The 27869-nt window shown below is 43.4% G+C and overlaps 2 protein-coding genes and 1 non-coding gene across 15 annotated transcripts in view; 1 reads left to right on the top strand and 2 right to left on the bottom strand.

Moving 5' to 3' along the window:
* The window catches only part of DRC9 (dynein regulatory complex subunit 9), a 59595-nt gene extending 45584 nt beyond the window's left edge, over positions 1-14011 (top strand). For all 4 annotated transcript variants that reach the window (XM_008009709.3, XM_038003171.2, XM_038003172.2 and 1 more), the window contains 3 exons: positions 10433-10564; positions 11494-11595; positions 13326-14011. In XM_008009709.3, coding sequence (XP_008007900.3) covers positions 10433-10564; positions 11494-11595; positions 13326-13454 — 363 coding nt within the window. In that variant the 3' untranslated portion in view covers positions 13455-14011. The remainder of the gene's footprint in view (positions 1-10432; positions 10565-11493; positions 11596-13325) is intronic.
* The window catches only part of LRCH3 (leucine rich repeats and calponin homology domain containing 3), a 120863-nt gene that overhangs the window by 4804 nt on the left and 88190 nt on the right, over positions 1-27869 (bottom strand). For 3 of the 10 annotated variants that reach the window (XM_038003165.2, XM_038003163.2, XM_038003166.2), the window contains 2 exons: positions 26818-26895; positions 22865-23213 (listed from right to left, as the gene is read on the bottom strand). In XM_038003165.2, the coding sequence (XP_037859093.1) occupies positions 23010-23213; positions 26818-26895 (282 nt within the window). In that variant the 3' untranslated portion in view covers positions 22865-23009. The other 7 variants (XM_008009718.3, XM_008009722.3, XR_012095637.1 and 4 more) reach the window with 6 other exon arrangements.
* On the bottom strand, positions 8603-8709 carry LOC119625983 (U6 spliceosomal RNA). The gene has a single exon (XR_005242196.1). It is a non-coding gene; the product is annotated as a U6 spliceosomal RNA (small nuclear RNA).

Here is a 27869-nt window from a genome sequence, read left to right as displayed (position 1 = left end):
GCTGGTCTCGAACTCCTGACTTCAGCTAATCCGCTTGCCTTGGCGTCCCAAAGTGCTGGGATTACAGGCGTGAGCCACCGTGCCCAGCCTGTTATTCCTTTAATAGACTGCTAAAAAACTGATTTATAGACTTAAAAATTTTTTTTGTATTTTAAACTTTTTTAATTTTTAATTTTTGTGGGTACATAGTAGGTGTATACACTTATGGAGTGCACGACGTACTTTGATGCAGGTGTGCGACGGGTCGGAGTCACATCAGGGGAAATGGGGTATCCATCACTGTCAGCCTTTATCCTTTGTGTTACAAATGATCTAATTATACTCGTTTGGTTGTTTTAAATTTACAATTAAAGTATTGACTATGGTCACCCTGTTTTGCTACCAAATACTGGGTCTTATTCATTGTTTCTACTTTTTTGTACACATTAATCATCTCCACGTCCTCCCCATCCCCCACTACCTTCCCAGCCTTTGGTAACCACCCTTCCACTCTCGATCTCCATGAGTTCAATTGTTTTAATTTTTAGCGATCACAAAGAAGAACACGTGAAGTTTGTCTTTCCGTGCCTGGCTTATTTCACTTAACGTAATGACCTCAGTTCCATCTATATTGCAAATGACACAGTCTCGTTCTGGGCTGAATTGTATGCCATAGTTTATATGTCCCACCTTTTTAAGTTATTTATTTATTTATTTATTTATTCCTTTTTGAGAGGGAGCCTTGTTCTGTTGCCCACGATCTCGGCTCACTGCAACCTCTGCCTCCCAGGTTCAAGCAATTCTCCTGTCTCAGCCTCCTGAGTAGCTGGGATTACAGGCACCCGCCACTACGCCTGGCTAATTTTTGTATTTTAGCAGAGACGGGGTTTCTCCATGTTGGTCAGGCTGGTCTCAAACTTCTGACCCCAAGTGATCCACCCGCCTTGGCCTCCCAAAGTGCTGGGGTTACAGGCGTGAGCCACCGCACCCGGCCCCACCTTTTCTTTATCCATTCATCTGTCGGTAGACACTTACATTGCTTCTAAACCTTGGCTATTGTGAACAGTGCTGCAATAAACATAGGAGTGCAGACATCTCTTCAACATCTAATTTCCTTTCTTTTGGGCATACACCTGGCAGTGGAATTGCTGGATCATATGGTAGCTCTATTTTTAGTTTTTTGAAGATCCTCCAAACTGTTCTCCAGAGTGGTTGTGCTAATTTACGTTTCCACCAACCCACACCGTACAAGGATTCCTTTTTCTCTACATCCTTCCCAGCATTTGTTATTGTCTTTTAGATATACACCATTTTAACCGGGGTGAGATGATGTCTCATAGTTTTTATTTGCATTTCTCTGATGATTAGTGATGTTGAGCACCTTTTTTATGTGTCTGTTTGATGTTTGTATGTCTTCTTTTGAGAAATGTCTATTCAGATCTTTGGCCCTTTTAAAATACATATATATATATAGAGAGAGAGAGACGAGGTCTCACTATGTTGCCCAGGCTAGCCTTGAACTCCTGAGCTCAAGCAATCCATCCTCTAGCCTAGGCCTCCCAAAGTGCTGGGATTATAGGTGTGAGTGATTACACTCGGTCCTTTTGGCCCATTTTTCACATTATTAGATTTTTTCCTATAGACTTGTTTGAGCTCCTTATATATTCTGTTTATTAAACCCTTGTCATATAGGTAGTTTGCAATTATTTTCTCCAGTTCTGTGGGTTGTCTTTTCACTTTGTTGATTGTCTTGTTTGCTATGCAGAAGCTTTTTCTTTCTTTTTTTGACAGTCTTGCTCTGTCGCCCAAGCTGGAGTGTAGTGGCACAATCTCAGCTGACTGCAACCTCCACCTCCTGGGTTCAAGCAATTCTCGTGCCGCAGCCTCCCGAGTATCTGGGACTACGGGAGTGCGCTGCCATGCCCGGCTAATTTTTGTATTTTTAGTAGAGGTGGAGTTTCACCATGTTGGCCAGGCTGGCCTTGAAGTCCTGGCCTCAAGTGATCCACCCACCTCAGCCTCCCATAGTGCTGGGATTACAGGCGTGAGCCACTGCACCTGGCCTGTGCAGAAGCTTTTTAACTTGATATGATCCATTTGTTCATTTTTGCTTTGGTTGCCTGTGCTTGTGGGGTATTACTCAAGAAATCTTCGCCTAGTCCAATGTCCTGAAGAGTTTCCCCAGCGTTTTCTTTTAGTAGTTTCATAATTTGAGGTCTTAAATTTAAATCTTTAATCAATTTTGATTTAATTTTTGTAAATGGTGAGAGATAACTCTCTAGTTTCATTCTTCTGCATATGGATATCCAGTTTTCCCAGCACCATTCATTGAAAGGACCATCCTTTCCCCAGTGTTTGTTCTTGGTACCTTTGTCAAAAGTGAATTCACTATAGAGTTATTGATTTGCTTCCGGGTTCTCTATTCTGTTCCATTGGTCTATGTGTCTGTTTTTATTCCAGTGCCATGCTGTTTTGGTTACTGTAGCTCTATAGTATAATTTGAAATCAGGTAATGTGATTCTTCCAGTTTATTTTTACTCAGGATAGCTTTGGCTATTCTGGGTCTCTTGTGGTTCCATATCAATTTTAGGATTGTTTTTCTATTGCTGTGGAGAATGTCATTGGTATTTTGATAAGGAGTGCATTGAATCTGTGGATTGCTTTGGGTAGTAATGTACATTTTAACAATATTGATTCTTCCAATCCATGAACATAGAATATCTTTCCATTTCTTTTATCATTTTTTCTTTTGTCCTCCCTGTGTATTTTCAAATAGGCTATCTTCAAGCTCACAAATTCTTTCTTCTGCTTGATCACTTCTGCTCTTGAGACTCTGATGCCTTCTTAAGTATGTCAATTGCATTTTTCAACTCAGGAATTTCTGTTTCTTTTTAATTATTTCAATCTGTTAAATTTATCCGATAGATTTCTGAATTCTTTCTCTGTGTTATCTTGATTTTCTTTGAGTTTCCTCAAAATGGCTATTTTGAATTCTCTGTCTGAAACGTCACATATCTTTGTTTCTCCAGGATTAGTCCCTGGTGCCTTATTTCATTTGTTTGGTGAGGTCATGTTTTCCTGGATGGTCTTGATGCTTCTGGATATTCATTGGTGTATGGGCATTTAAGAATTACGTATTTATTGTAGTCCTTGCAGTCTGGATTTATTTGTACTCATCCTTGTGAAGGCTTTTTAGGTATATGAAGGGACTTGAGTGTTGTGATCTAAGCCGTACCTCATTAGGGAACACTCCAAGCCCATAATTCTGTGGTTCATGCAGACTTGTAGAGGTATCACCTTGGTGGTCTTAGATAAGATCCAAAAGAATTTTCTGGATTGCCAGGGAGAGACTCTTGTTCTTTTTCCTTACTTTCTCCCAGAGTCTCTCACTCTTTGCTGAGCTGCCTGGAGCTGAGAATGGGGTGACACAAGCCCCCTGGTGACCACCACCACTGGGACTGTGCTGGGTCAGACCTGAAGCCAGCACAGCACCCGGTCTCACCTAAGGCCTGCTGGAACCACTACCTAGCTACTGCCTATGTTTGCTCAAGGCCCTAGGACTCTACAATCAGCAGGTGGCAAAGTCAGCCAGGCTTGTGTCCTTCCCTTCAGAGTGGCGAGTCCCCCCAGGCCCTGGGCGGGTCCAGAGATGCTGTCTGGGAGCCAAGGGCTGGAGTCAAAAACCTTAGAAGTCTACCTTGTGCTCTAAGCTCCTACAGCTAAGCTGGCCTTCAAGCCACAAGACAAAGTCCTTCCTACTCTTCCATCTGCTTTCCACATGCAGAGGAGCCTCTGCTCATGGCCATGACTACCACAGGCCCATGGAGAGTGCCGCCAGGCTACTACTGATGTTCACCTAAAGGCCCAAGGACTCTTCAGTCAGCTTGTGGTGAATGCTGCCAGGCCTGGACTTACTCTTCAGGGGAGTGGGCTACCCTCTTGCCCCGAGCAGGACCAGAAATACCATCCAAGAGTTAAAGCCTTGGGCCGGGGGCGGTGGCTCACGCCTATAATCCCAGCACTTTGGGAGGCTGAGGGGGGTGGATCACCTGAGGTCACAAGTTTGAGACCAACCTGGCTAACATGGTGAAACCCTGTCTCTACTAAAAATACAAACATTAGCCAGGCATGGTGGCAGGTGCCTGTAATGCCAGCTACTTGGAGGCTGAGGCAGGAGAATCGCTTGAACCCCAGAGGTGGAGTTTGCAGTGAGCCAAGATCATGCCACTGCACTCCAACCTGGGTAACAGAGTGAGACTCCATTTCAAAAAAAAAAAAGCGTCAAGGCCTGAACTGGGGACTCCAAGAGCCTCTTGGTGCTCTACCCCACGGTAGTTGAGGTGGCACCTAAGGTGTAAGACAGAGTCCTCTTTTACTTTTTCCTCTGTTTTTCTCAAGCAGGAGTCTCTCACCATAGCCACTACCATGTCTTCGAAGCCAGCACATCTCAGTCTCGCCCAAGGCCCATGGTGTACCCCTGCAAATCACTGCGGGTTCAGGGCCCAGGGCCTCTTTCGTCAGTAGATGATGAATCCTGCCAGGACTGGGTCCTCCCTACAAGGCAGCGCATTCCCTTCTGGCCCAAGGTGTGTCTAGAAATGCCACCCAGGAGCTAGGCCTGGAGTAGGGGCCTCATGACTCTGCCCATTGCCCTATTGTCCCGTGGCTGAGACGGTATCCAAGATGCAAGACACAGTCCTCTGTACTCTTCCCTCTCCTCAAACAGAAGAAGGGGAAGTCTCTTTTAGAGGCGAGTTGCACTGCCTGAGGTTGGGGGATGGGTGACACAAGCACTCCCTTAACCACCCTGGCTGGTGTCTCACTAGGTCCCAAGTCCCCCAAGGCCACAGGCACCAAGACCAGGACTTGCCTCAGGGTTGTAGTCCTCATGACCTAGACCCCCTTTTCAAGTATATTTAGGATCCCAGAGCAGTATAGCCCGTGATGGTGAGGCTTCCTGGGACTCGGGTCCCACCCCTGGGCTGGGCGGTTCTCCTCTGGCTGGGGCTGGTCTCAATGCTCCCTCCATGGGTGGGCATCACCCGAGTTCAACCCGGTTTTGCTTTCCACCGTGACGGCAGCACCAGGTTCAATGTACAGTCACAGGCGCCGTGCCCTCCCTCCCACAGCTGCTCAGATGCCCACCCTGTGCCATGTGGTTGCTGCCAGGGGATGGAGGAGGGGTGTCGTCAGCAATTCAAAACCGTCCTTCCTACCCTCTTCAGTGCCTTTTCAGCAATACGAAGTTAAACCAGGTACTGCGATTGCTTGCCTGATTTTTGGTTCTTATGAAGGTGTGTTTTTGTATAGATAGTTGTCAAACTTAGCGTTCCTGGGTGGCAGGGGTAACTGTCAGTGGAAGCTTCTATTTGGCCATCTCGCTCTGTACTGCCTCTGCTTTTTATTAATTTTCATTTTTCTTTTTTTCCTTTTTATATCTTATCTCTCCCTTATTTTGTGTTATCTTGTGGCATTCTTGGGTAAACATAAGATCAACACCATGGAGTTTTAAATTTTTTAAATTTTTATTTGAGACAGGGGAGCTCACTGTGTTGCCCAGGCTGGTCTTGAACTCCTGGGCTCAAGCAATCCTCCCACCTCAGTCTCCAAGTAGCTGGGATTATAGGCACATGCCACCACAGCCAGCCTCGACTTCCACTTTGTATCTATATATTCCACAAGTGAGATTAACCTATAGGTTTATTTTTTGGTGTTGCTTTGTGGTATTGCTGTCAGAGTTCTGCTAGCTTGGCAGCATGAACTGGAAGCTTTCCATCTTTTTATGCTCTGAAACCTAAAAATACAAATAAAATAAACCAGATTATTATTATGATTTTATTTTTTTAGCTAATGCCTTCTTGAGTGAAAACATTATCTGTTCCTTGAAGCCTGATAAAATTCAATCATAAAGAATTTTGTCTGGTTATATTTAAGTGGAGCTATTCAACTGTAAAAAAAAGATTATTGATCTTTTATCTCTTTTTGAGTCTTTTTTGTAACTTATGTCTTCCTAGAAAATAATCCATTTCATCTAAACACTGATTTCAAATTTATTAGCATAAAGCTATGCTCTATAGGTTTTTTTTGTTTTTGTTTTTTTTTTAACAATTTTAAAGTCCTTTATTTCTGTAGTAATGAAACCTTTTTCATTAATTTTTTAAACAAGATGTGTCTTCGTGTCTTCTTTCCTTTTTTCTTACTGAAATTTGTTAAAGGTTTGACCATTTTATTGATCTTTATTTAAAAACCATCTGATACGGTTTGGTTCTGTGTCCCCACCCAGATCTCACCTTGAATTGTAATAGTCCCCATGTCAGGGGCATGTAGTTCTCTAGGTAGTTCATAGCTGGATTTTTTTTTTAAGGGGAAAAATGTTTTTCTTTTTGAGGGTAGTACAGTGGGCTCAATTTTTATGTCCCCCAAATCCATATGTTGAAATCCAAATTCCCAAGGTGGTACAGGGTGAAACTCTAATGAATAAGATTAGTGCCCTTAGAAAGAGACCCCAGAGAAATCCCTTGCCCATTCCACCAAGTGAAGTCACAGCAAAAAGATGCAGTCTGGGAAGCAGGCCCTCACCAGACACGGGATTTGCCAGTGCCTTCGTTTTGGACTTCCCAGCCTCCAGAACTGTGACGAATCAATTTGTTTATGAGCCGCCCAGTCTCTGGCATTCTGTTATAGCAGCTGGAATGGACTAAGACAAAAGGATTTACCCCAGCTTACTTTTATTGTGATTTTTGATTTGTTTGTAATTAATTTTTCTACTTTATTTTGTTTCCTTCTTTTCTTGGATTGACAGAAGTTTTCTTGTTAATTTTTTGCCAAACTCTAGTTATTTGCATGCCATTCTCATAGTTTTGTAATATCTGCATACCACCTGTTACTTATTAATTTTTTTTTTTTTTTTGAAATGGAGTTTCACTCTTGTTGCCCAGGCTGAAGTGCCATGGCCTGATCTTGGCTCACTGCAACCTCCGCCTCCCGGGTTCAAGCATTTCTCCTGCCTCAGCCTCCCGAGTAGCTGGGATTACAGGCATGCAATCCCACACCTGGCTAATTTTTTGTATTTTTAGCAGAGACGGGGTTTCTCCATGTTGGTCAGGCTGGGTCAAACTCCCAACCTCAGGTGATCCACCTGCCTCGGCCTCCCAAATTGCTGGCATTACAGGTTGAGCCACCGCGCCCAGCCATTTTTTTTTTACTTTTTCTTTTTTTTTTTCACAATGCATCCCAGTGGCAGTAATTAATATCTTCTCTCTCTCTCTTTTTTTTTTTTTTGAGACAGGGTCTTGTTCTGTCGCCCAGGCTGGAGTGCAATGGTGTGATCTCAGTTCACTGCAACCTCTGCATCCCGGGCTCAAGTGATCCTCTTGCCTCAGCCTCCCAAATAGCTGGAACTACACGTGCATGCTACTGTGCCAGGCTAATTTTCCTATTTTTTGTAGCGATGGGGTTTTGCCACGTTGCCAAGGCTGATCTCAGACTCCCGGACTCAAGTAATCCATGTGCTCGGCCCCCAAAGTGCTGGCTGGGATTAGAGCATGAGCCACAGCACCTGGCCAATATTTTCTGCCTAATTACTCACCTAAACAGATCAATCAATTCATTTAAAAGTAAGATTTTTATATCATTACTATAAAAGGAAAAACCAGTATCACCTTCCATAAATATGTCAGTATAAATAGGCTGGACATGGTGCCTCACCCCTGTAATCCCAGCAATTTGGGAGGCTGAAGTGGGTGAATCGCTTGGGAGTTTGAGATCAGTCCGGGCAACATAATGAGACCATCACTACCAAAAAATACAAAAAAAAGTAGCCTGACATGGGGTTGCACACCTGTAGTCCCAGCTGCTCTGGAGGCTGTGATGAGACGATGACTTGAGCCCTGGAGGTGGAGGCTGTAGTGAACTAAGATTGTGCCATCGTACTCCAGCCTCGGTGACAGATCCAGACCTTATCTCAAAGTAAATAAATAAATAAAATAACTTAAATAGAATTACAAAAAATACCAAATGATGTTATTACCTTGTAGCCAGACCTTTTTGCCTGTCTGGAGCCTGTTCCCTCTTTATTTATTTATTTTTTATTTAAGTGTTAACAAGAGTAAGAAAGAGAAGACATAGAGATATGATAGTATCAAACTGACATGTTGCTCTAACATAATCAGAATGTTTTTTTTAAGAGACTGGGTCTCATTCTATTGCCCAGGCTGGAGTGCAGTGGCGTCATCATACTCACTGCACCCTCAAATCCTGGGCTGAAGTAATCACCCTGCCTCGGCCCTGAGTAGCTGGGACCACAGCAGCCACATCTGGCTTTTTAAAAAACATTTTGTAGAGATGGGGTCTCACTATGTTGCTCAGGGGGGCCTCAAACTCCTGGCCTCAAGCAGTCCTCCCCCCTCTGCCTTCCAAACCGCTGGGATTATAGGCACAGGCGACCCCACTCAGTGTAATCACAATGACTGACTATAGCCATGTTTTAAAAACATTCTATGCTACGTGCCACCTAAGGAACCTGTCCATGTCTCACTCTTGAGATGCATCGTCCGGGAGTCTGAAAGTTACACAGTTCTGTTCTTTAGGGGTAACCTTTAAATTTTTTGTTTTTAGCAAGTACACAAATATGGAATGCTTCATGAATTTGTGTGTCACTCCTGTGCAGGGGCCATGCTAATTATCTCTGTGTTGTTCCAATTTTGGTATATATGTTACTGAAGTGAGCACAACTCTTAAAATTTAAACATATATTTTTATACTTTTAAAATTTCTCTGTCTAGAGTTATTCTTTTGCCTTTATTAAGGCAAAGACTTCACTTACCTCTTCTCTCCCTCTTCATCCCATGTTGAAATCATTCATTTTATATGTAAATATATAAAGTGATAATATATATGCAGATATATATATATGTGCATTGTAGGTGTACTTTACAAGGATTATCTTATTTCAGCATCACAACCACCCTCTGAGGTTCGTACTATTACTGTAATAGTAATACTGTACTATTGGCCAGGTACAGTATTTTATATATGAGGGAACCAGAGGCTTAGAGAATTTAAGTAAACATTCTTTCAGTGCCACAGCTGTGCTCTTTCAACTGTGCTATCCTGCCTACTTTGGGATTTTAATTCTGAATTATGATTTATGATTAAAAAGTATCACATAGCTTAAATACATGTTTTACTGGTTCCCTTCCATTTCTTAATATATCTCCTTCATTTTATTTTGCTACAGTGGTACATCCTTGAATAACTTTCTCAGAAAGATTGAGTATAGTCTTTCTTTCCCTTACATTTGAATGCTGGGTTGACTATGTGTAGAATCTTTGATTCACATTCATTTTCTTTTCTTTCTTTTTTTTTTTGACGGAGTCTTGCTCTGTCACCCAGGCTGGAGTGCAGTGGTGCAATCTCGGCTCACTGCAAGCTCTGCCTCCCGGGTTCAAGTGATTCTCCTGCCTCAGCCTCCCGAGTAGCTGGGACTACAGGCGCCGCCACCACACCCGGTTTTTTTTTTTTTTTTTTTTTTTGTATTTTTAGTAGAGGCAGGGTTTCACCGTATTAGCCAGGATGGTCTCAATCTCCTGACCCTGTGATCTGCCCACCTCAGCCTCCCAAAGTGCTAAGTGCTGGGATTACAGGCGTGAGCCACCGCGCCAGGCCCTACATTCATTTTCTTTTAGAATTTTGAAGACATTGTATCCTTCCTGACTAGGATTTAGTGCTGTCAATCAAAGAGCTATCTGATGCTATTCCTTATCCTTCAGACTTTTCTACATGCCTTTTCTTTCCTCTTCACTGCAACTTCCCTTATCCAGACATCTAGATGACCCTCCTCCCCATTTTTTTTTTTGAGACGGAGTTTTGCTCTCATTGCCCAGGCTGGAGTGCAACGGCACAATCTGGGATTACCGCAACCTCCGCCTCCTGGGTTCAAGTGATTCTCCTGCCTCAGCCTCCCACATAGCTGGGATTACAGGCACGCGCCACCACGCCTGGCTAATTTTGTGTTTTTAGTAGAGACGGGGCTTCTCCATGTTGGTCAGACTGGTCTTGAACTCCCGACCTCAGGTGATCCGCCCACCTCGGCCTCCCAAAGTGATGGGATTACAGGTGTGAGCCACCGCGCCTGGCCCTCTATTTTTAAATTGACTAACATACAAGTAAAATGTGTAAGTACTTAGTGTACAGTTTGATGAGCATTTATGTATACACATTCATGTAACCACCACCCGGATAAAGATAGAGAGAATATTTACAGCATCCCAAAGTCTCCCTCACACCCCATTCCCAGTCAGAAATCCACCTCTCCACCCAGATAAGCAACTACCGTTCTGACTTCTCTCACTATGGAAAGTTTTGCTTATTCTTGAAACTTATGTAAGTGGAATCATACAGTATAGTGTTTTGTGTCTGCTGAATGCCATGTTTTCGTGTTCTTTCCAAATAGAAACTTGAGGAGAGGCTCGAGTTCTGGATGGAGAAATACGATAAGGACACAGAAATGAAACAGAATGAACTAAATGCTCTCAAAGCCACAAAGGCCAGTGACTTAGCACACCTTCAAGACCTGGCAAAGACGGTAAGGAAGGAATTAGGGTGCTCACTGAGGAGGAAGTGGCAACTAAGCTACAGTAGCTGGGTATTGCTATTTTGAGTCAAAAGTAGAGGTGTGCTTATAAACCACGGGGATTCTTTTTAGATGGTGCTGTGACACTCGCGTAGTGCATACTCTGTCCCAGGTGCTGCCCGCACAGCCCCTTGCGACAGATACTGTGATTATTCTTACTTTATGACCTCTGGAGACAGTCAGTGATGATTTCTAACAAGTTTGTGATTATGGTTTCATTATGGAGTAAGTGCAGAACTTCCTGAATTTCTTTCAAAAGTCAGCTACTGCTGGGCATGGTGGTTCACACCTGTAATCCCAGCACTTTGGGAGGCCGAGGCAAGCAGATCACTTGAGATCAGGAGTTTGAGACAAGCCTGGGTAACATGACAAAACCCCATCTCTACTAAAAATACAAAAATTAGCCATGCATGGTGGCACGCGGCTGTTAATTCCAGCTACTCACGAGGCTGAGGCAGGAGAATCACTTAAACCGGGAGGCGGAGGTTGCAGTGAGTCAAGATTGCGTCACTGCGCTCCAGCCTGGGTGACAGAGTGAGACTCTGTCTCAAAACAAACAGACAGCTACTGTATCTCTACATTCTCCCAAAGTTTAAAAAAAATCCACATTGAGGTCATTGATCACACATTAATTCGTATTTCATTTTTTATGAAAGACAGAACTTAAATTTGAATTATTAAAACTGAAAAAGTTTTGGGAACAATTATAAAGTTAGTATGTGAATATTTACAATCTAGGAATCTATTACTTTTTTTCTTTGGTTTCTCTTTAGATGGAGCATGTTTTATTTTGAAATTTTATATTAAAAGTGCAGGGCTGGCTGGGCTACAGCTTAGTCGAGAGAGTTACTGTAATAAATGATGAATGTCTATCTTTGCAGATAAGAGAGTGTGAACAGGTCATCATTGAAGATCGTATAGAAAAGGAGAGGAGCAAGAATAAGATAGAACAGGATCTCTTGGAATTAAAGAGCGTCATAAAGGTAAAGAACCATAATCAGTATCTCGCCATAGCTGGCCTAACACTGAGGAACACAAAAGAATTTCTCATTCATTATCAAACGCATCTCAGTATACCAAGGAACTGCAGATTTGAGAAGCGTGGACTTTTGTTATTATTAGAATTTGCTGACACAGTCCACGGTGCAGGGAGACGGTTAACATAGAAAAGGACGTGCCCCCAGCTCTTCATCTGGAGAAAAAGAGGTGCTTAGCGGTGGAAGCAAAACCTAGGCCCAGAGACGAAATATAAGAATACTATGTCTAACCAAAACCAGCTCTTGACAGAATGATTCCTTTTAATATCCTCCTACTTCTTAAAATCCTGCTTATCCATCAGCCCAGACTATCTGCTGGGTTCTGATACAAGCTGCTTAGGTGGGGAGGATAAGCAGCAAGTTAGAAAAAAATAAAGATATTTTAGTTTTATATGAACTTGTGTATATCAGTGATGATGAAACTGGCAGGTCACAGATCACGTGAAATACTTGTAAGCAAAAACTTAAAGCAGCATCAGCTGGATGGAAACTGTCTGGAGGACAACCCTTCTCTCTGCAGGCTGAGACCCTAGTGGGTAAACCGTAGTTTGGGTTGTATATTAGGGGTGAACTAAAAGTTTTATATTTACATTCTGGACAGGTATCCAAACCCAAAGTTGAATTTTCCATAAGGAGTCAGATGTGTAAGCAGCAAGAATTAATCCAGTTTCAATGGCGTTTCCCCATAAAACTTGTCAGTATTCCTGAATGTACAACAGACATGTTAAGAACGAGCTGAGGAGCATGTTTGCTTTCTTTTCACTAGTGGATTTGCTTCCAGTCTTTAGGGTTTAGTCTGACTTTAAAGCAGTGGAGACTGTATTGAGAACAATTGTTATTTAAAAACTAAGACATTCAAGAAAGCTATCTGAATCTTTTTTAAAAGTGCTAGGACAACTGATCTTTTAAGCAATCACTAAAGATATGAAATGCACAAGCCTATAAGACTCATCTAGACTTATCTGTGCTTTTTTTTTTTCCTTTTGAGACAGGATCTCACTTTGTCACTCGGGCTGGAGTGCAGTGGTGTAATCTCTGCTCACTACAACCTCTGCTTCCCAGGCTCAAGAGATCCTCCCGCCTCAGCCTCCCAAACAGCTGGGACTATAGGCACAAGCCACCAGGCCTGGCTAATTTTTTTTTTCTTTTTTGTATTTTTGTAGAGATAGGGGCTTGTCATGTTGCCCAGGCTTGTCTTGAACCCTTGAGCTCAAAGTGATCTGCCCACCTCAGCCTCCTAAAGTGCTGGGATTACAGGCATGAGCCACCGCACCTGGCATTATCTGTGCGTTTTTGGCCATTTGCTTTTGCCCTTGGCCCAGGTAACTAACATTCTTTTTGGTTCAAATAGCTGTTAGGTATGGGGAACCTGGACTTTCTTCAAGGAAAGCAGTATAAGGAAGTCAGATTTCTAAGGGTGAAGTAAAAATAGGCCAAATCCGATTCCTTTGATTTTTACTCCTTGAGAACTTCACTCTTGAGTCCATAGCTTAAGTTCCAGGTCCTGCACAACAGGAGAGCATCGCTGTAGTGATTATGTCCCTGGCCACTTCCATGTCCTGGAGGGAGACTGTTTGTCGGACAGAAGTTACTTTATTCAACAGTCCTTTTAAATGGAAAGAATGCAGCTTGTCAGGCATACAATACTTTGTGCTCACTCCCTTTTTCTCTTCCAGCTCCAGGCCTGGTGGCGGGGCACTATGATACGGAGAGAAATTGGTGGTTTCAAGATGCCTAAAGACAAAGTTGATAGCAAGGATTCAAAAGGCAAAGGCAAGGATAAGAGGAGAGGCAAGAAGAAGTGACCAAGTTCTCTTCCGTCTTTTCCTCTGGTATTCTGGAGGTGGGAAGGACTTGAGAGAGTTAAGAAACACCTGGTACCATCAAAGATGACTCATCTACAGGTTGTTTCCTATTGAGACTTTCCCAGAGAAGCCTGATTTCACTCTGCCTGTGAATTTCACTCTGCCTGATTTCACTAGGCCTGATAATTTCATTGGGCCTGTTAATTGCTCTTGGCCTGTTAATTTCACTCTGCCTGTTACCTGGGTTTTCAAACCCTGATTTAGGATTATACCATTGACTTAGGGCTTCCTCACATCTTGCTGGGAAGAAGAGTTTCTGGTAGTCCTGTGAAGATTGTTTCTTTTTCTCAGTGAACAAAGCAGTTCATTGGCTTAGTTACAGTGACGCATGAAAACTTCAGTAATTCCTGTAATGTCTGATTCTGATTTTACCCAATTTGTAGTGAAAAAAACTCTTATGAGCAAAAGTATTCAGTAAGAATTACAAGATGATGTTATTAGCTGTCCAGCATAATATATACACAGTAAAGTTTTAATAAATGTTGGTTCCTGCCTGCCTTTTAGATTTATCGTCACTCTGGTGTTTTTATTGGGGTGAAAATGGCATGGAACACATATCCAGTTATAAGCTGCTTCAGCAACTTTTCTAGGAAACAGGGATACAAATTATAAATACAAGCTAGAAATAGGATGTTAGGATATACAACTTTACAAACTGTAAAGATGGGACACAGGTTCTCTGGAAGGCTGGTCTGGATACATTTTTGACAAGTGAAACACTAGGGCCAATACCTGCTTTGCTAACTCAACAATCCCCACTTTATGGAGTGTGAAGATGAAAAGAAATAAGGTGTGTGAAAATACCTAACCTGTGCCTGGCAAATAGGAAAGCTGTCACTCTCCCTCTTCTAGAAAAAAATAAGCCCACCAGATCATGCTTGCCGTGATAAGTCTAAACAATGCCTTGTGATGCTCAAGGTTTCCAAGAGAAAAGTTGTCCTAATGTGTCACAAACATTTCAGGAATTAAGCCTTCTATCTACCTAACTCCAGATAAAGCAGTCTTGATATCTGTACTTCCTTAAGAAAATCAACTTGATCTCAAAAGCCTGTCCTGAAGTCCCCCGTTTCCACTGACACTCCTTCTGGAAAGGAGATGCCCTTTCCTTAATTCACCTTTGCCAAGGGAACCACACCTCAGGTATGAACACTCTCCAATCAGCTTTTATTACATGCCACTGAAGTGTTGGCTTTGATTTTAATGTCAACATATAAAGTGGCATACAGGCAATTTAAAATAACATACATGATACTGACATATTTATACTTAGAACTTATGCAATATATTTACAGACATACAAATATAGGACAATGTTTTACAAAATCTTTCACTAATTACATGTTTACAACATTTTCAGAAATAAAACGGAATTTGCTGTAAACCATCTCACTGCACTGTGTATATAGAAAGGCTTCTGAATATCCATGTTTTCATTTCTACAACCATTTAAGTGCTTAGTTTTTACGAATTCATCAAACTCGCAGCATAGTCACACATCATTAGTCACTGCTGAGCTGTAAAAGTAAGAGAAATCGCAAACTCCTAGATTAGCTGTATTTTAAAAAGCTCTTCAGGAAAGTGATCTACTACTATGCTCTGTGTTCTAGCAGAATACAAAGGCCCCTCTTCCCATGGGTCGTTTCCAGACCTGGCTATTACAAGAGAACACTGGAGTGCTAAACACAGATTACCAGTCTGAAATTGTGGGAAACTCCTGACAGAAAATCTCTGTAGGTGGCAAGGGCTCTGCTGGGGGGCTCTCAGCCCTCCGACACTGTCAGTGATGGGAAGTGCTCTGCTGGGGGTGCTCTCAGACTTCCGACACTGTCAGTGATGGGAAGGGCTCTGCTGGGGCGGCTCTCAGCCGCTGACACTGTCATTGATGGGAAGTGCTCTGCTGGGGGTGCTGTCAGCCACCGACACTGTCAGTGATGGGAAGGGCTCTGCTGGGGGGGCTCTCAGCCGCTGACACTGTCAGTGATGGGAAGGGCTCTGCTGGGGCGGCTCTCAGCCGCTGACACTGTCAGTGATGGGAAGGGCTCTGCTGGGGGTGCTGTCAGCCACCGACACTGTCAGTGATGGGAAGGGCTCTGCTGGGGGGGCTCTCAGCCGCTGACACTGTCAGTGATGGGAAGGGCTCTGCTGGGGCGGCTCTCAGCCGCTGACACTGTCAGTGATGGGAAGGGCTCTGCTGGGGGGCTCTCAGACTTCCGACACTGTGACGGGAAGGGCTCTGCTGCGGGGGCTCTCAGCCCTCCGACACTGTCAGTGATGGGAAGGGCTCTGCTGGGGTGGCTCTCAGCCGCTGACACTGTCAGTGACGGGAAGGGCTCTGCTGGGGCAGCTCTCAGCCGCTGACACTGTCAGTGATGGGAAGGGCTCTGCTGGGGGTGCTGTCAGCCCTCCAACACTGTCAGTGATGGGAAGGGCTCTGCTGGGGGGGCTCTCAGCCGCCGACACTGTCAGTGATGGGAAGGGCTCTGCTGGGGGTGCTGTCAGCCACCGACACTGTCAGTGATGGGAAGGGCTCTGCTGGGGGGGCTCTCAGCCGCTGACACTGTCAGTGATGGGAAGGGCTCTGCTGGGGCGGCTCTCAGCCGCTGACACTGTCAGTGATGGGAAGGGCTCTGCTGGGGGGCTCTCAGACTTCCGACACTGTGACGGGAAGGGCTCTGCTGCGGGGGCTCTCAGCCCTCCGACACTGTCAGTGATGGGAAGGGCTCTGCTGGGGTGGCTCTCAGCCGCTGACACTGTCAGTGACGGGAAGGGCTCTGCTGGGGCAGCTCTCAGCCGCTGACACTGTCAGTGATGGGAAGGGCTCTGCTGGGGGTGCTGTCAGCCCTCCAACACTGTCAGTGATGGGAAGGGCTCTGCTGGGGGGGCTCTCAGCCGCCGACACTGTCAGTGATGGGAAGGGCTCTGCTGGGGGTGCTGTCAGCCCTCCGACACTGTCAGTGATGGGAAGGGCTCTGCTGGGGGTGCTGTCAGCCACCGACACTGTCAGTGATGGGAAGGGCTCTGCTGGGGGGCTCTCAGCCTCCGACAGTGTCAGTGATAGGAAATGCTCTGCTTCAGGTCAGGGGAGCCGTGACAAGGTCATCTTCATCTTACACTGGAGTCAAGCGAAGCTAAATGTTAAACCAAATTGTGCTTTCCAATTTTTTTAAAAAAGGTACATACAAAATACTGAATACAAAATTCTCCCAACAAAAGCATGATTTGTTTTTGCATCTTGACACCAAAAAGAAATTCATACCTTCATACCTCTGCAGAGGGTCTGAAAAAATCAAGAGGGTTTGGGGAAAAAAAAAAATGTATTTGATATTTTTCCTTCAATTATCAGCCAAAACCGCACCCAGTTTTTCCTAACAATTCAAATACAAATCTCATTTAGTTTGATAAAAATACATTAATAAGGTTTCATAATATGTGCAAAATTTGAAATAAGCTGAAATTTCCATTTATTCCTATGGGAAAATTACTTGCAAACGTGGCAAGTATTTCATTATGTAACGTCTTCTAGAATTATTCCTTGCATAGTATGTTTTTGATTTTGTGGTTTTTTTTTTTTTTTGGAGACAGGAGTCTTGCTCTGTCACCCAGGCTGGAGGGCAGTGGTGCGATCTCGGCTCACTGCAACCTTCGCCTTCCAGGTTGAAGCGATTCTCCTGCCTCAGCCTCCTGAGTCACTGGATTACAGGCGCCCGCCACCACGCCCAGCTAATTTTTGTATTTTTAGTAGAGACGGGGTTTCACCATGTTGGCCAGGCTGGCCTGCATGTGTTAAAAATAATCCTGTCGTTTGCTGAGTTCCATGTCTGGTGGCATATAATTTGGAGACTATACTGAGGCTTAATGCTGACAAATACAGTTTAAAAATACATACAGCTAAATTCTAAACAAGTTATATAAGGGTCAGTGGGTCTGTTGGGAACTGTAAATATAATGGGGTCTGGCTCTAAGCACTTACATAAAGACATTTTACTTTCATTCTATAAGATTGGGCATTGACTTAGATGTTGTAAGTTATACAATTTATTTTATTTTGAGAGATGGGGTCTCACTCTGTTGCCCAGGCTGGAGTACAGTGGTGCAGCCATGACTCACTGTAGCTTCGACCTCCCAGGCTCAAGTGATCCTCCCACCTCAGCCTCCTGAGTAGCTGGGAGTACAGGCATGTGCCACCATGCCCGGCTTTTTTTTTTTTTTTTTTTTCAATTTTTGGGGGACAAGGTCTTGCTATGTTGCCCAGGCTGCTCTCAAACTCCTGGGCTCAAGTGATCCTCCTGCCTCGGCCTCCCAAAGTGCTGGGATTACAGGCGTGAGCCACTGCGCCCAGGCCATTACACAATTTTAAACCTGGTCAAGTGGTAATGTTCTGATGAATCTGTTTCTCTGCAAGAACAAGGAAGAAAACATTACTTTGACCAGGTACTCAACATGATTTGATCCAAAGCTACTTTTAGATGCTACATTTACCTGATAAAAAGAGGAATAACATTATGTCTAAATGGATGCATTGGTAAAGAAAATCCGGAACAGTTAACAACTACAGAAACAAAATACATAACTAATATCTTCCACTTACTTTATTTACTTGTTTTACAAAGGCAGTGAACACCAGAATATATCACCAACAACTAAGAGGGGTTCAAAATGCAGGGAAAGGAAAACTCAGCTAGCTGAAACTGGAATAAAAGCTCCTGTGTGGTGTTGAGCCCTTGGGCCCTTTTCCTCCACCCATAATTGAGTATATAAAGGCACTAGTGGTGGAGCCAGATGGGGCGGGTTTTTTTTTTTTTTTTGAGACGGAGTTTTGCTTTTGTTGCCCAGGCTGGGGTGCAATGGCACGATCTCGGCTCACTACATCCTCCGCCTCCTGGGTTCAAGTGATTCTCCTGCCTCAGCCTCCCGAGTAGCTGGGATTACAGGCACGAGCCACCACACCCGGCTAATTTTGTATTTCTAGTAGAGACAGGGTTTCTCCATGTTGGTCAGGCTGTTCTCAAACTCCCAACTTCAGGTGATCTGCCCACTTCAGCCTCCCAAAGTGCTGAGATGACAGGCGTGAACCACCGCACACAGCTAGGAAGTTGTTTTTAAGATGCTGTAAGTGCTTTACTTCAGCCACAGAAACTGGCAGTTACCTGAAAGAAATATAAGAAACTAGGCTTTCCCGAGCTCGAAGTGTATGTGCTGTGACTGCAACGTGTCTGCAGGCCCAGGTGTCCGCGGAGCAGCGTGAGGAGGGTGAGGAGGGTGAGGAGGGTGGGGCGGGAGGCTCAGTGAGACCGAAGCAGGCGATGCACAGCAGTGTGCTATCAGCTTAAGGATTTGGAACCTGTGTCTAGAGGGCTTGTTTCTAATGTCTAGATAACAGGATGACATAGAACCATCTTCTATGATGGACTGGAGTTGAAGGGAGGCCTAGAACACTGACCTTAAATACAACTGTTATCTGTTTCACTGTTTTACTATGCAAAATTTGGGCCAGGCCCAGTGGCTCACTCCAGTAATCCCAGCACTTTGGAAGGCTGAGGCAGGAGGATCACTTGAGCCCAGGAGTTTCAGACCAGCCTGGGCAACACGGCGAGACCCCAACTCTTAAAAAAAAAAAAAGACTATGCAAAATCTAGGTCTTCTATATTATTTTTGTTTTGTCTTTGACAGAATAGTCCAGCTCCTCATAATACAGCTTTTGATTTTAAATGTGGGTGAAAAAATGCAGTGGGGCCATTACCCTCCCCGCCAAACATACAAATATCTAGCTTTGAACAGTGGTTTGGGGCAGGCGCAGTGGCCACGCCTGTAATCCCAGCACTTTGGGAGGCCGAGGCGGGTGGATCACTTGCAGTCAGGAGTTTGAGACCAGTCTGGCCAGCATGGCAAAACCCCATCTCTACTAAAAATACAAAAAAAGTAGCCGGGCGTGGTGGTGGGCGCCTGTTGTCCCAGCTACTCGGGAGGCTGAGGCAAAAGAATCGCTTGAGCCCAGGAGGCGGAGGTTGCAGTGAGCTGAGACCGTGCCACTGCACTCCAGCCTGGTGACCGAACGGAACTCCTTCTCAAACAAAAACATGTGCAATGGTTGTTGAAAATGCAGATTCCTAGGCCTTACCCCAGACCTCCTGAACGTGAATCTGTATTTTAACAAAGACTCCAGGAGATTCTAACGAACAATCAAGTTTAGAAACCAGCAGACCAGCTGTCTTGAGAGCAGGTAAAAACAACGGCACAGCATGCCTGTGCCTAACGCAGAAGATGTGCTTTCTGGTGTGTGAAATGAGCCTGCTCTCCAGGAAAACACAGCCAGGTCAGGTGTCGGGTTTTCAGTAACGAAAGAAGTTTCATCTGAGAAAACCAAGGGTGTCTTCGTAAAAAAATTCAATGGAAATGGATATAACCTCCCCTAAAATGGAGAAATGATGCAAAATATTCCTGTTAGGAATCATGGAAACAGTCCCTTCTGAGAACACATAAGAGCTTTGTTTAAGCAGACAGCTGGCAGCAGCAATCACGTTGTCCTGTTCCTTGTTTTGGCCAGGCCAATGGCCCAAGGTCTTGGGAATCCTTAAACAGCAGATAACTGGTGCTGCTGTTGCTTGGGTGGGGCAAGTTCCAGGAGAGCCTGGACCGTCACTGCAACCTGGCTCAAACCTTTCTCTTCTAAAATGTGGAGAGGCAAACATAATTGCTCCTGAAATGGGACAACGCAACACACAAACAAAAAGAAAATCAATGAGTTTCACAGAACTGAAAGGAAAAAGCAAGCACTTCTCCCCTTCATAATAATCAATGAAGATAGGAAAATGTAGTACCTGGGAAACCGACCTCAGTGGAAATCTGAGTGAGATACAGATGGTGACTGACGCTCACTGTCACTTTATTAATACAACTAAAAGTACATACAGATCATTTTCAAAACTGGGAAACTGACAAGTAGCGTATATTTATACATACAGCAGAGGAAAAACAGTACTGCAGTGTGAAAGCAACATCCTTATCTCTGATGAATAAAAGGCCAGTGCAGATCTATAAAATAGGAAATGTGAAAAATAGAAAAACAATTCCACGCTACCAGATGGCTCAAGACTGAAAGATTTACACTTCAGGAGAAAGCACTTTGTGAGTTCCCTACCACAGGAATGCAAGATAGTTTGAAAACATAACTCAGCCTGCATGAGTTCTACACTGTCTGCATTATAATCCTGACTATGAAAACCAGGGTTCCCAGGCCAGGCAGGGCAAGAAACTCAGCGTATCCTGAGCTCTTGAGATTTAGATGTGTTTGAGAAACTTCCCCCTAATTTGAATAATTCATGGAAGGGCCTGTCTGAATTAAAAATCTGAATTACAGAATTAAAAATAAATAGTATTTGAAAATGTAAAGTATTTAATATCCTGGTATTTAACAGCCTGAATTATTCCAGGGAACTACTACGTAAGCTTAGGCAGGAATATGTTGATTACCAACATCTGTAGAGTGTTTACAATGTTTGCTTAAAGAAGTTAAGTAATACATCGAGTGTGTGCGCATCATTAATTTGTTAGGTTAATCCTTTCTTGTGAGAGAAAAAGGCAAATCTTAAGAACAGCACTTTCTGTTAAGAGTAAATATTCAGAAAGAAAAGAGATTGCTCTTACGAAGAACAGAATATAGAATTCTGGTTCCACTAAAAAAAGATTACACGTTTGTTAAAGACGACAACTAGTTTTTTTTTTTTTTTTTGCTTTTCATAGAGACGATATTACTACGAAATTTTACAAAACCAGTTACAATAAAATATATAACAAGTATTTATTTTTGAGGCAGTTACTAGTACTTGTGCTTACTTTTTATTTAATACTTATCTTGATAAAATGAGGTAACTGTAATCTTTTGATCTAATAAAACTAGCAACTTTGTAGAAATACTAGGTGCAACTGCACGTCTAGATAAATTATTTTTAAAATGAACCTGCCGAGTGTTTTGTTTTGCTGTCGGAAGAGACATGCTTTCTCCGAGGCCGATTCCCTGATCTCTTCCTCTCAGTAGCGCCCTAGGACCTGTGTGGCCTGGTGTTTACACTCAGAAGCCTATGCTTTCTAGAGCACACTTACCTTCCAGCTGGGCTAGAGGGGGTGCTGTGTGCTCTCAAGAGAATGTACAATTACAACCCCTAAACCATGAGAGTCTGTGTGTGTTTTTTAACAGGTGTTTCAACTCTGAGACATCTTAAAAATAAAACCAACCCAACTCCCCAAAGTCTGAAAGGCACCTACTACCACAGAAAACTGAAGTTTTCATCATCACAGTGTTTAGTGTTTGAGCATTAACAGTGAACAGTCTTTTCACCTGTGAAAATAGCTGTCCCATTTCATGTGGAAGAAAACCAAACCAATGAGCCCCTCAGGCTGAATTCTACAACTGCATGTCGTGCTCCTCACCATCTCTCCTCATACTTGAGTTCATTCTTTATCCCAATTTTGTTAACACAGTTCAGAAGTTTCCTGAATATTCAGAAACACCACTTATGAAATTAGAATCTAACCGCAATTGTAAAGTAGTTTCCAGCATTAATGTCTAGCAGCTAAATGCTAAGCATTCTGAAAGAACCAGACAGTATTCACTGCCTTGAGTACAGAACAGGGACTGCTGCCCTGCTACTTCTCCTGCTGCAGTTTCACTATTAAGGAGGTTAGAAATCACATAAATTCCAATTTTAAACAGAATGCTGGGAGCGAGTCTCGGTCACACATAAACAAACACAGTCAATCTGGGCAGGCGCCCGCCCTGAGGCCAGCTCCACCCATCTGCTCGTGTGCACCACGTGCAACGTGTGGATTGGGCTCAGAATAGCAGTCTAGGAAATCCACGTGATCTTTAAACTGAACATTCTGACCAAACTACAATTATTAAAATGACGGCCAATACCTTCCGAACGTCCAGACCGCAAATGCTTAGACGGACCTGTGCCTACCCACAAAGGGGGGATTCAGGATTTCCGGACACAGTTCAAAGCAGAAATCTAAGTGACCGGGTACTGCCAAAACCAGAAAAGCCACGATGATCTTCCTCATGAGCAGCTGCTGAAAAGGCTCAGTCACTCCACAATGTCACCACTTGTGCTGAGACATGGAAAAACGGCCAGATGGCGGTTGTATTGTGTGACTTGGAAATAAAGCTCTACATGTCATATTCGAAGTACAAGTTCAGAATTGTATCAGTAAAAATGCTTCAGCGTTTATGGGAAGAGAAACAAGGCCACAGGCCAGGAGAATGGGCGGATGACCAGGAGAAAAAGATGCTGGTCTTTTACTCTTTGTCAGCAAAGTGTCTGCTAATGCGACGGGCTGCACATCTGCAAATGCAAGGAAAGGATTTGTCTCCTTTACCGGTGAGCTCTTTGAGGGCCAGCGGGGAGAAAAAGCACTTATATAAATAATTCTGAATGACAAACAAACCTCCTTTACCCAGCACAGGAATGAGGTGGAAAGTCACCGGAGTGCAATCTTTCAGCTAGAGGGGAAGAGCCAGTAATAAAGCATACAGAGAGTTAACATGACAGTACAGTAAAATGCCACAAAACCCAGAAGCTGGATAGAGAGACAGACAAAACTGGATTCTTCTGAGTGTGCCCCAAGAGAAAGCAGTGTTTCAACAGTTCTTTTAACGCTGAGGTTTAGCTGAAGGATGTCGGAAGGGGAACAAAGATTGTCCTGTCCAAAGTGTGAGCAGGAAAGGAAAACAGAAAAACAAAGTCAGTAGATCAGAAATGCAGATCTGAGTATAGAATTCAATATGATCATCTCAATCATATTCATATATACACATCCTGTAACGTTTTTACCTTGAGGAACAAAAATAAAACGCTGAAAACCCAAACTACAAAGAATCTTCTATATGCTGAGCTTGATCTTACTACTAAATAGCAGAATAAAATTTGCGTGTTGGTGACTAGTCTGAACATTACGAATACAATACACAGGCCGGGTGCGGTGGCTCACGCCCGTAATCCCAGCACTTTGGAAGGCTGAGGTGGGCGGATTATGAGGTCAGGAGATCAAGACCATCCTGGCTAACACGGTGAAACCTCGTCTCTACTAAAAATACAAAAAGTGAGCTGGGCGTGGTGGCACGTGCCTGTAGTCCCAGCTACTCGGGAGGCTGAGGCAGGAGAATGGTGTGAACTCGGGAGGCAGAGCTTGCAGTGAGCTGGGATCGCACCACTGCACTCCAGCCTGGGCGACAGAGGGAGACTCCATCAAAAAAAAAACAAAAACAAAAAAAAAAACAATACAATACACAGAAGTGGATGTTGGTTTAGGGTCGTGTGAGGCCTGAGAGTAGTGAGGTGTGTGTGAAGCAACGTCTCTCCTGACTCATTCTCCTCTATTAAAAAAAAAAAGAGTAGGTCAGAAAGCAAGGACAAAAACTGCAGAGGCTGAGGTGAGGGACGTTTTTGGAGAAAGCCAGGTACATCAAAAAGGTTCAAAGACTGAGCAAAGCCTCATGATCCGGGTGCAGTTTACTGCCTAGAAGCCAAACGCATTCAATGACTTGGCGTTCCTCTAAAAATCAGGGGGTGTCTGTTTTAACCAAGTCCAGCTCAAGAATGTGTTCGAAACGAACATAGAGCTGTTAAGGGCCTCAGAGATCATCCAAACCCTCCATTTTATAGATTGCAAAATTCACTAAATAAATACAAACATCAGTGGACTTGACAACAGGGAGACATCCTTTAACACATAACATAACAACTCTGGGACAACAGATACTGGACCAGATACAAGTTTTTAATCACCCATTACGGTTTTTTTTGAATGTAGCATATTTAATAAAAGCATAAAAATAAAGCAAATACCCATATGCCCAATGTCATCAGAGGTTTTTAATAATTGCCTTGTCCTTTAGTGTTTCATTCATGCTTTAACTTGTGTAACACTTGAAAAGTTATACAGAGAAAGGAAATTATTTGTCTTTATATATCTCATCTGGGTATAGAATCTGACAAAATACTTACAATACTGTTTTCTGTTTTACATTTTCAAAAGTGATCATTATTACCTTCCCAATTTTCAAGTCACACAGAGCAAAGTGGGGATGTTTAAGTAAAGGCCAGAATCACCAGAAGTACAGGAGGAAAAGGAAGAAGGGGAGGTAGAAGTTTCTTCTCTTCCTTTGGCAGTGGGACCTGAGAAGGCGAGCTCGAACCTATGAGTTTGTGCGTTTATTCGTTTTCTTTCACTTTGTTCTAGACAAATGATTAATTTTTCAGCAGCAGTAGCAGCATACTAGGAACCCGTCTAAAACTGGCAGTGGTTGTGGTGGGGACCTGGGTGGAGGGCGGAAGGCGGAAGGGGAGAAGGAAGGGGCAGCCTATGAGGAATGTCCACTTCCTCTTTGTGGAGGGAGAGGGAGGGAGGATGCCTCAAAACCTGTCTAACCACTCTGGAAAAAGACCCAGTCTTTTAAAACTGTATTATTTTTTTCTCTGTACTTGCCTTCCAACAGTACAGCTCTGGTAGGAACAGGGCAAGCTGGCCCATAATAAACATCGTCACCCACGGCATACCAGTGGACAGCTACAATGGCTGTAATCGCTGGTAAACAGTGCTTTTAACAGGTTTTGACATCGGTTGGGTCAACATGACTTGCCTGAGCGGGGCCATATTCAGCACTCTCTATCGATTTCGCGGTTCCCATTCTGCACCAACCCATGCCATACTCTCTGTTTAAAGACACTGGCAGGGAACTAGAGCAGACACTAGATGTTTGTGTAGCAGGAACCTCTTCAGGAAGCAGAAGGGAAGAACTGGAGGCTAATGTGCACTATTAGAACAAACTTGTTTAAAAGAACGTATGTTGTTTCTTCAGAAGCCATATTCAGTGCTCTCAAAATATTTAAAAAGGTCTGTTCTAAAAGAGGAGGCTTTATCAAACAACATAACATAAACATGAAAATTTTGCTTTGAATTTGTCCATAGGAATCAAAAAGGTCTTTGCTAACTACCACTTTATGTAAATTTCCATTCTTTTACAATTCAGTTTTAAAAAAGGAAAAAACAGCAAAAGAAAAAAGTAAAAAATAAATAGTAGAATGATGATCTACCTTCATAAGAGAAAAACCACCCTGGGAATCCTGCTGGCTGATGCAGATGCTCTATGGAGCTGGGCGCTCTCTCTTTCACTTTGTAACACGTGAAAGAGCTGAAAGAGAAGGTCACTCTTTGGACAAGTGACGCTGAGGCCTTTACCTGGTTAGTTAGAAAGTGGCGTGGTGAAATGCGTAAAGAGAATCACTGTCATGAAAGCTACAGGAACAGGATCTAAACTCAGAGAAATGGTGGAGCTGCTGCTGAGCCCCGGGGCCACCCCTGAGTTACTGAGACCTAACTAGAAGGTGATAGAAAAGAGTCATGTTTTCCTCCTTCAGGCTATAGACAAAATGTTAACAAGACTTGTAATAGTCGTGGTTAATGAAAAAGTATCACACGGCACCAAGTTGTTTATTTCTTTAAATTTGTCTTTATACCATGTAATATTCCTTAGTAGTATAATGCTTCGCTGGTTTACTATAATTGCTTTCTAAAGGGGTTATTAAGAGTATATCAAGTTCATTTCCCTTAATCACATCTATAAATTTAACTATTGGTAATATTAAAGGGCAATAAAGTTATAACTGAGCTGGAGGCAACAAATCCTCACAGCAGGACAACAGCTCAGAGACAGCCTGTTTGTTGCAAGCCAGGCTCCAAAGAACGAGCTTCATGGAAGAACCGGTGAAATCCGAATAAAGCCTGTCATTCAGTTAATCGTACTGTTCTCGTGTTACTGAATTTGAACCACTGTCCTAAGGTTGTAGATCAGATGTTAGTTAACATTAGAAGAAATAAGTGAAGTATACAAAGGAACTCTAGGCTGTCTTTTCAACATTTCTGGAGTCTAAAACATTTAAAAAAGTATCAAAGCAAAGGTCAGAACACCGAGGCCAGCTGCACCCTCTCCATCTGGGACAGACTGAGTTTTTGAAGGATATATTTAGTTGTCAAATAGCAAGTGGGAAAGTTTAGGAAAATAGAATAATTACTCTAAATTACTTATAATTATTTCAATTTATACATTTATAATTTCTTTGTGTGGTCCTTGGAAATAATTAAGGAAAACTGTTCAAAAGTATACTGACTCTTGTAATCCAAAGTCATGTTAATTAGGATCGACTTAGCTCAGAGCTAGTCCTGTAAGATTTTAGAGATTTGCATTTCTAAAATTTTAGCACAACCAAGTCTATTTAGGCAACACAAAAAATGATAAATTTATTACCTGAGGTACACCAATTTTTCTGCAAGCTTCTAGGAAATTCTCCACATTTCGCCTGCATTTCGCCATTGTTAATTTAGGCTGAAATGAGGAAAAGAAAATGTGTTACTAGACAAGTTTTGTTTTTGGGACAGGGTCTCGCTCTGTCACCCAGTCTGGAGTGCAGTGGCGCAAGCTTGGCTCACTGTGTCCTTGACCTCTCGGGCTCAGGTGATCCTCCCACCTTAGCCTCCCAAGTAGCTGGCTATAGCTGCAAGCCGTCACACCTGGGTAATTTTTGTACAGACAGGGTTTCGCCACATTGCCCAGGCTGGTCTTGAATTCCTGAGTTCAAGCAATCTGCCTGCCTTAGCCTCCCAAAGTGCTAGGATCAGAGGCATGAGCTACAGGCCCAGCCTGCTAGCAACATTAAAAAATATTTACTAACTTTAAAAATACCCTTGGCAATCGCTTCATAACTCTCAATGCTGTAGACTAGGGGGTTGGCAAACTTTTCTTTAAAGGATCAGATAATAAACGTTAGTTTTGAAGGCCACAAGAACTGTTGCAACGCCGGATGCAGTGGCTCAGGCCTGTAATCCCAGTACTTTGGGAGGCCAAGGCGGGCGGATCACCTGAGGTCGGGAGTTTGAGACCAGTCTGACGAACATGGGGAGACCCCGTCTCTACCAATAATACAAAAATTAGCCGGGTGTGGAGGTGGGCACCTGTAATCCCAGCTACTCAGGAGGCTGAGGCACAAGAATTGCTTGAACCCGGGAATCCGGGAGGCAGAGGTTGTGGTGAGCCGAGATCGTGCCACTGCACTCCAGCCTGGGCAACAAGAGGGAAACTCCGTCTCAAAAAAAAAAAAAAAAAAAAAGAGAACTGTTGCAACCACTTAATTCTGCTAGGAGCTTGAAAGCAACTATAGACAATATGCAAACAAGAAAGTGTGGCTGGGTTCCAATGAAACTTTATTTACAACAATAAGTGCTGGCTTGTGGGCAGTAGCTTGTCACCTCACACTTTAGAAATTGGCTTTGATTTTGTAAGGCAAGTACTAAATAGAAAAA

This window comes from Chlorocebus sabaeus, chromosome 15 (assembly GCF_047675955.1).
Source record: "Chlorocebus sabaeus isolate Y175 chromosome 15, mChlSab1.0.hap1, whole genome shotgun sequence".
NCBI lineage: Eukaryota > Metazoa > Chordata > Mammalia > Primates > Cercopithecidae > Chlorocebus > Chlorocebus sabaeus.
This window is presented reverse-complemented; position numbering and strand designations above follow the sequence as displayed.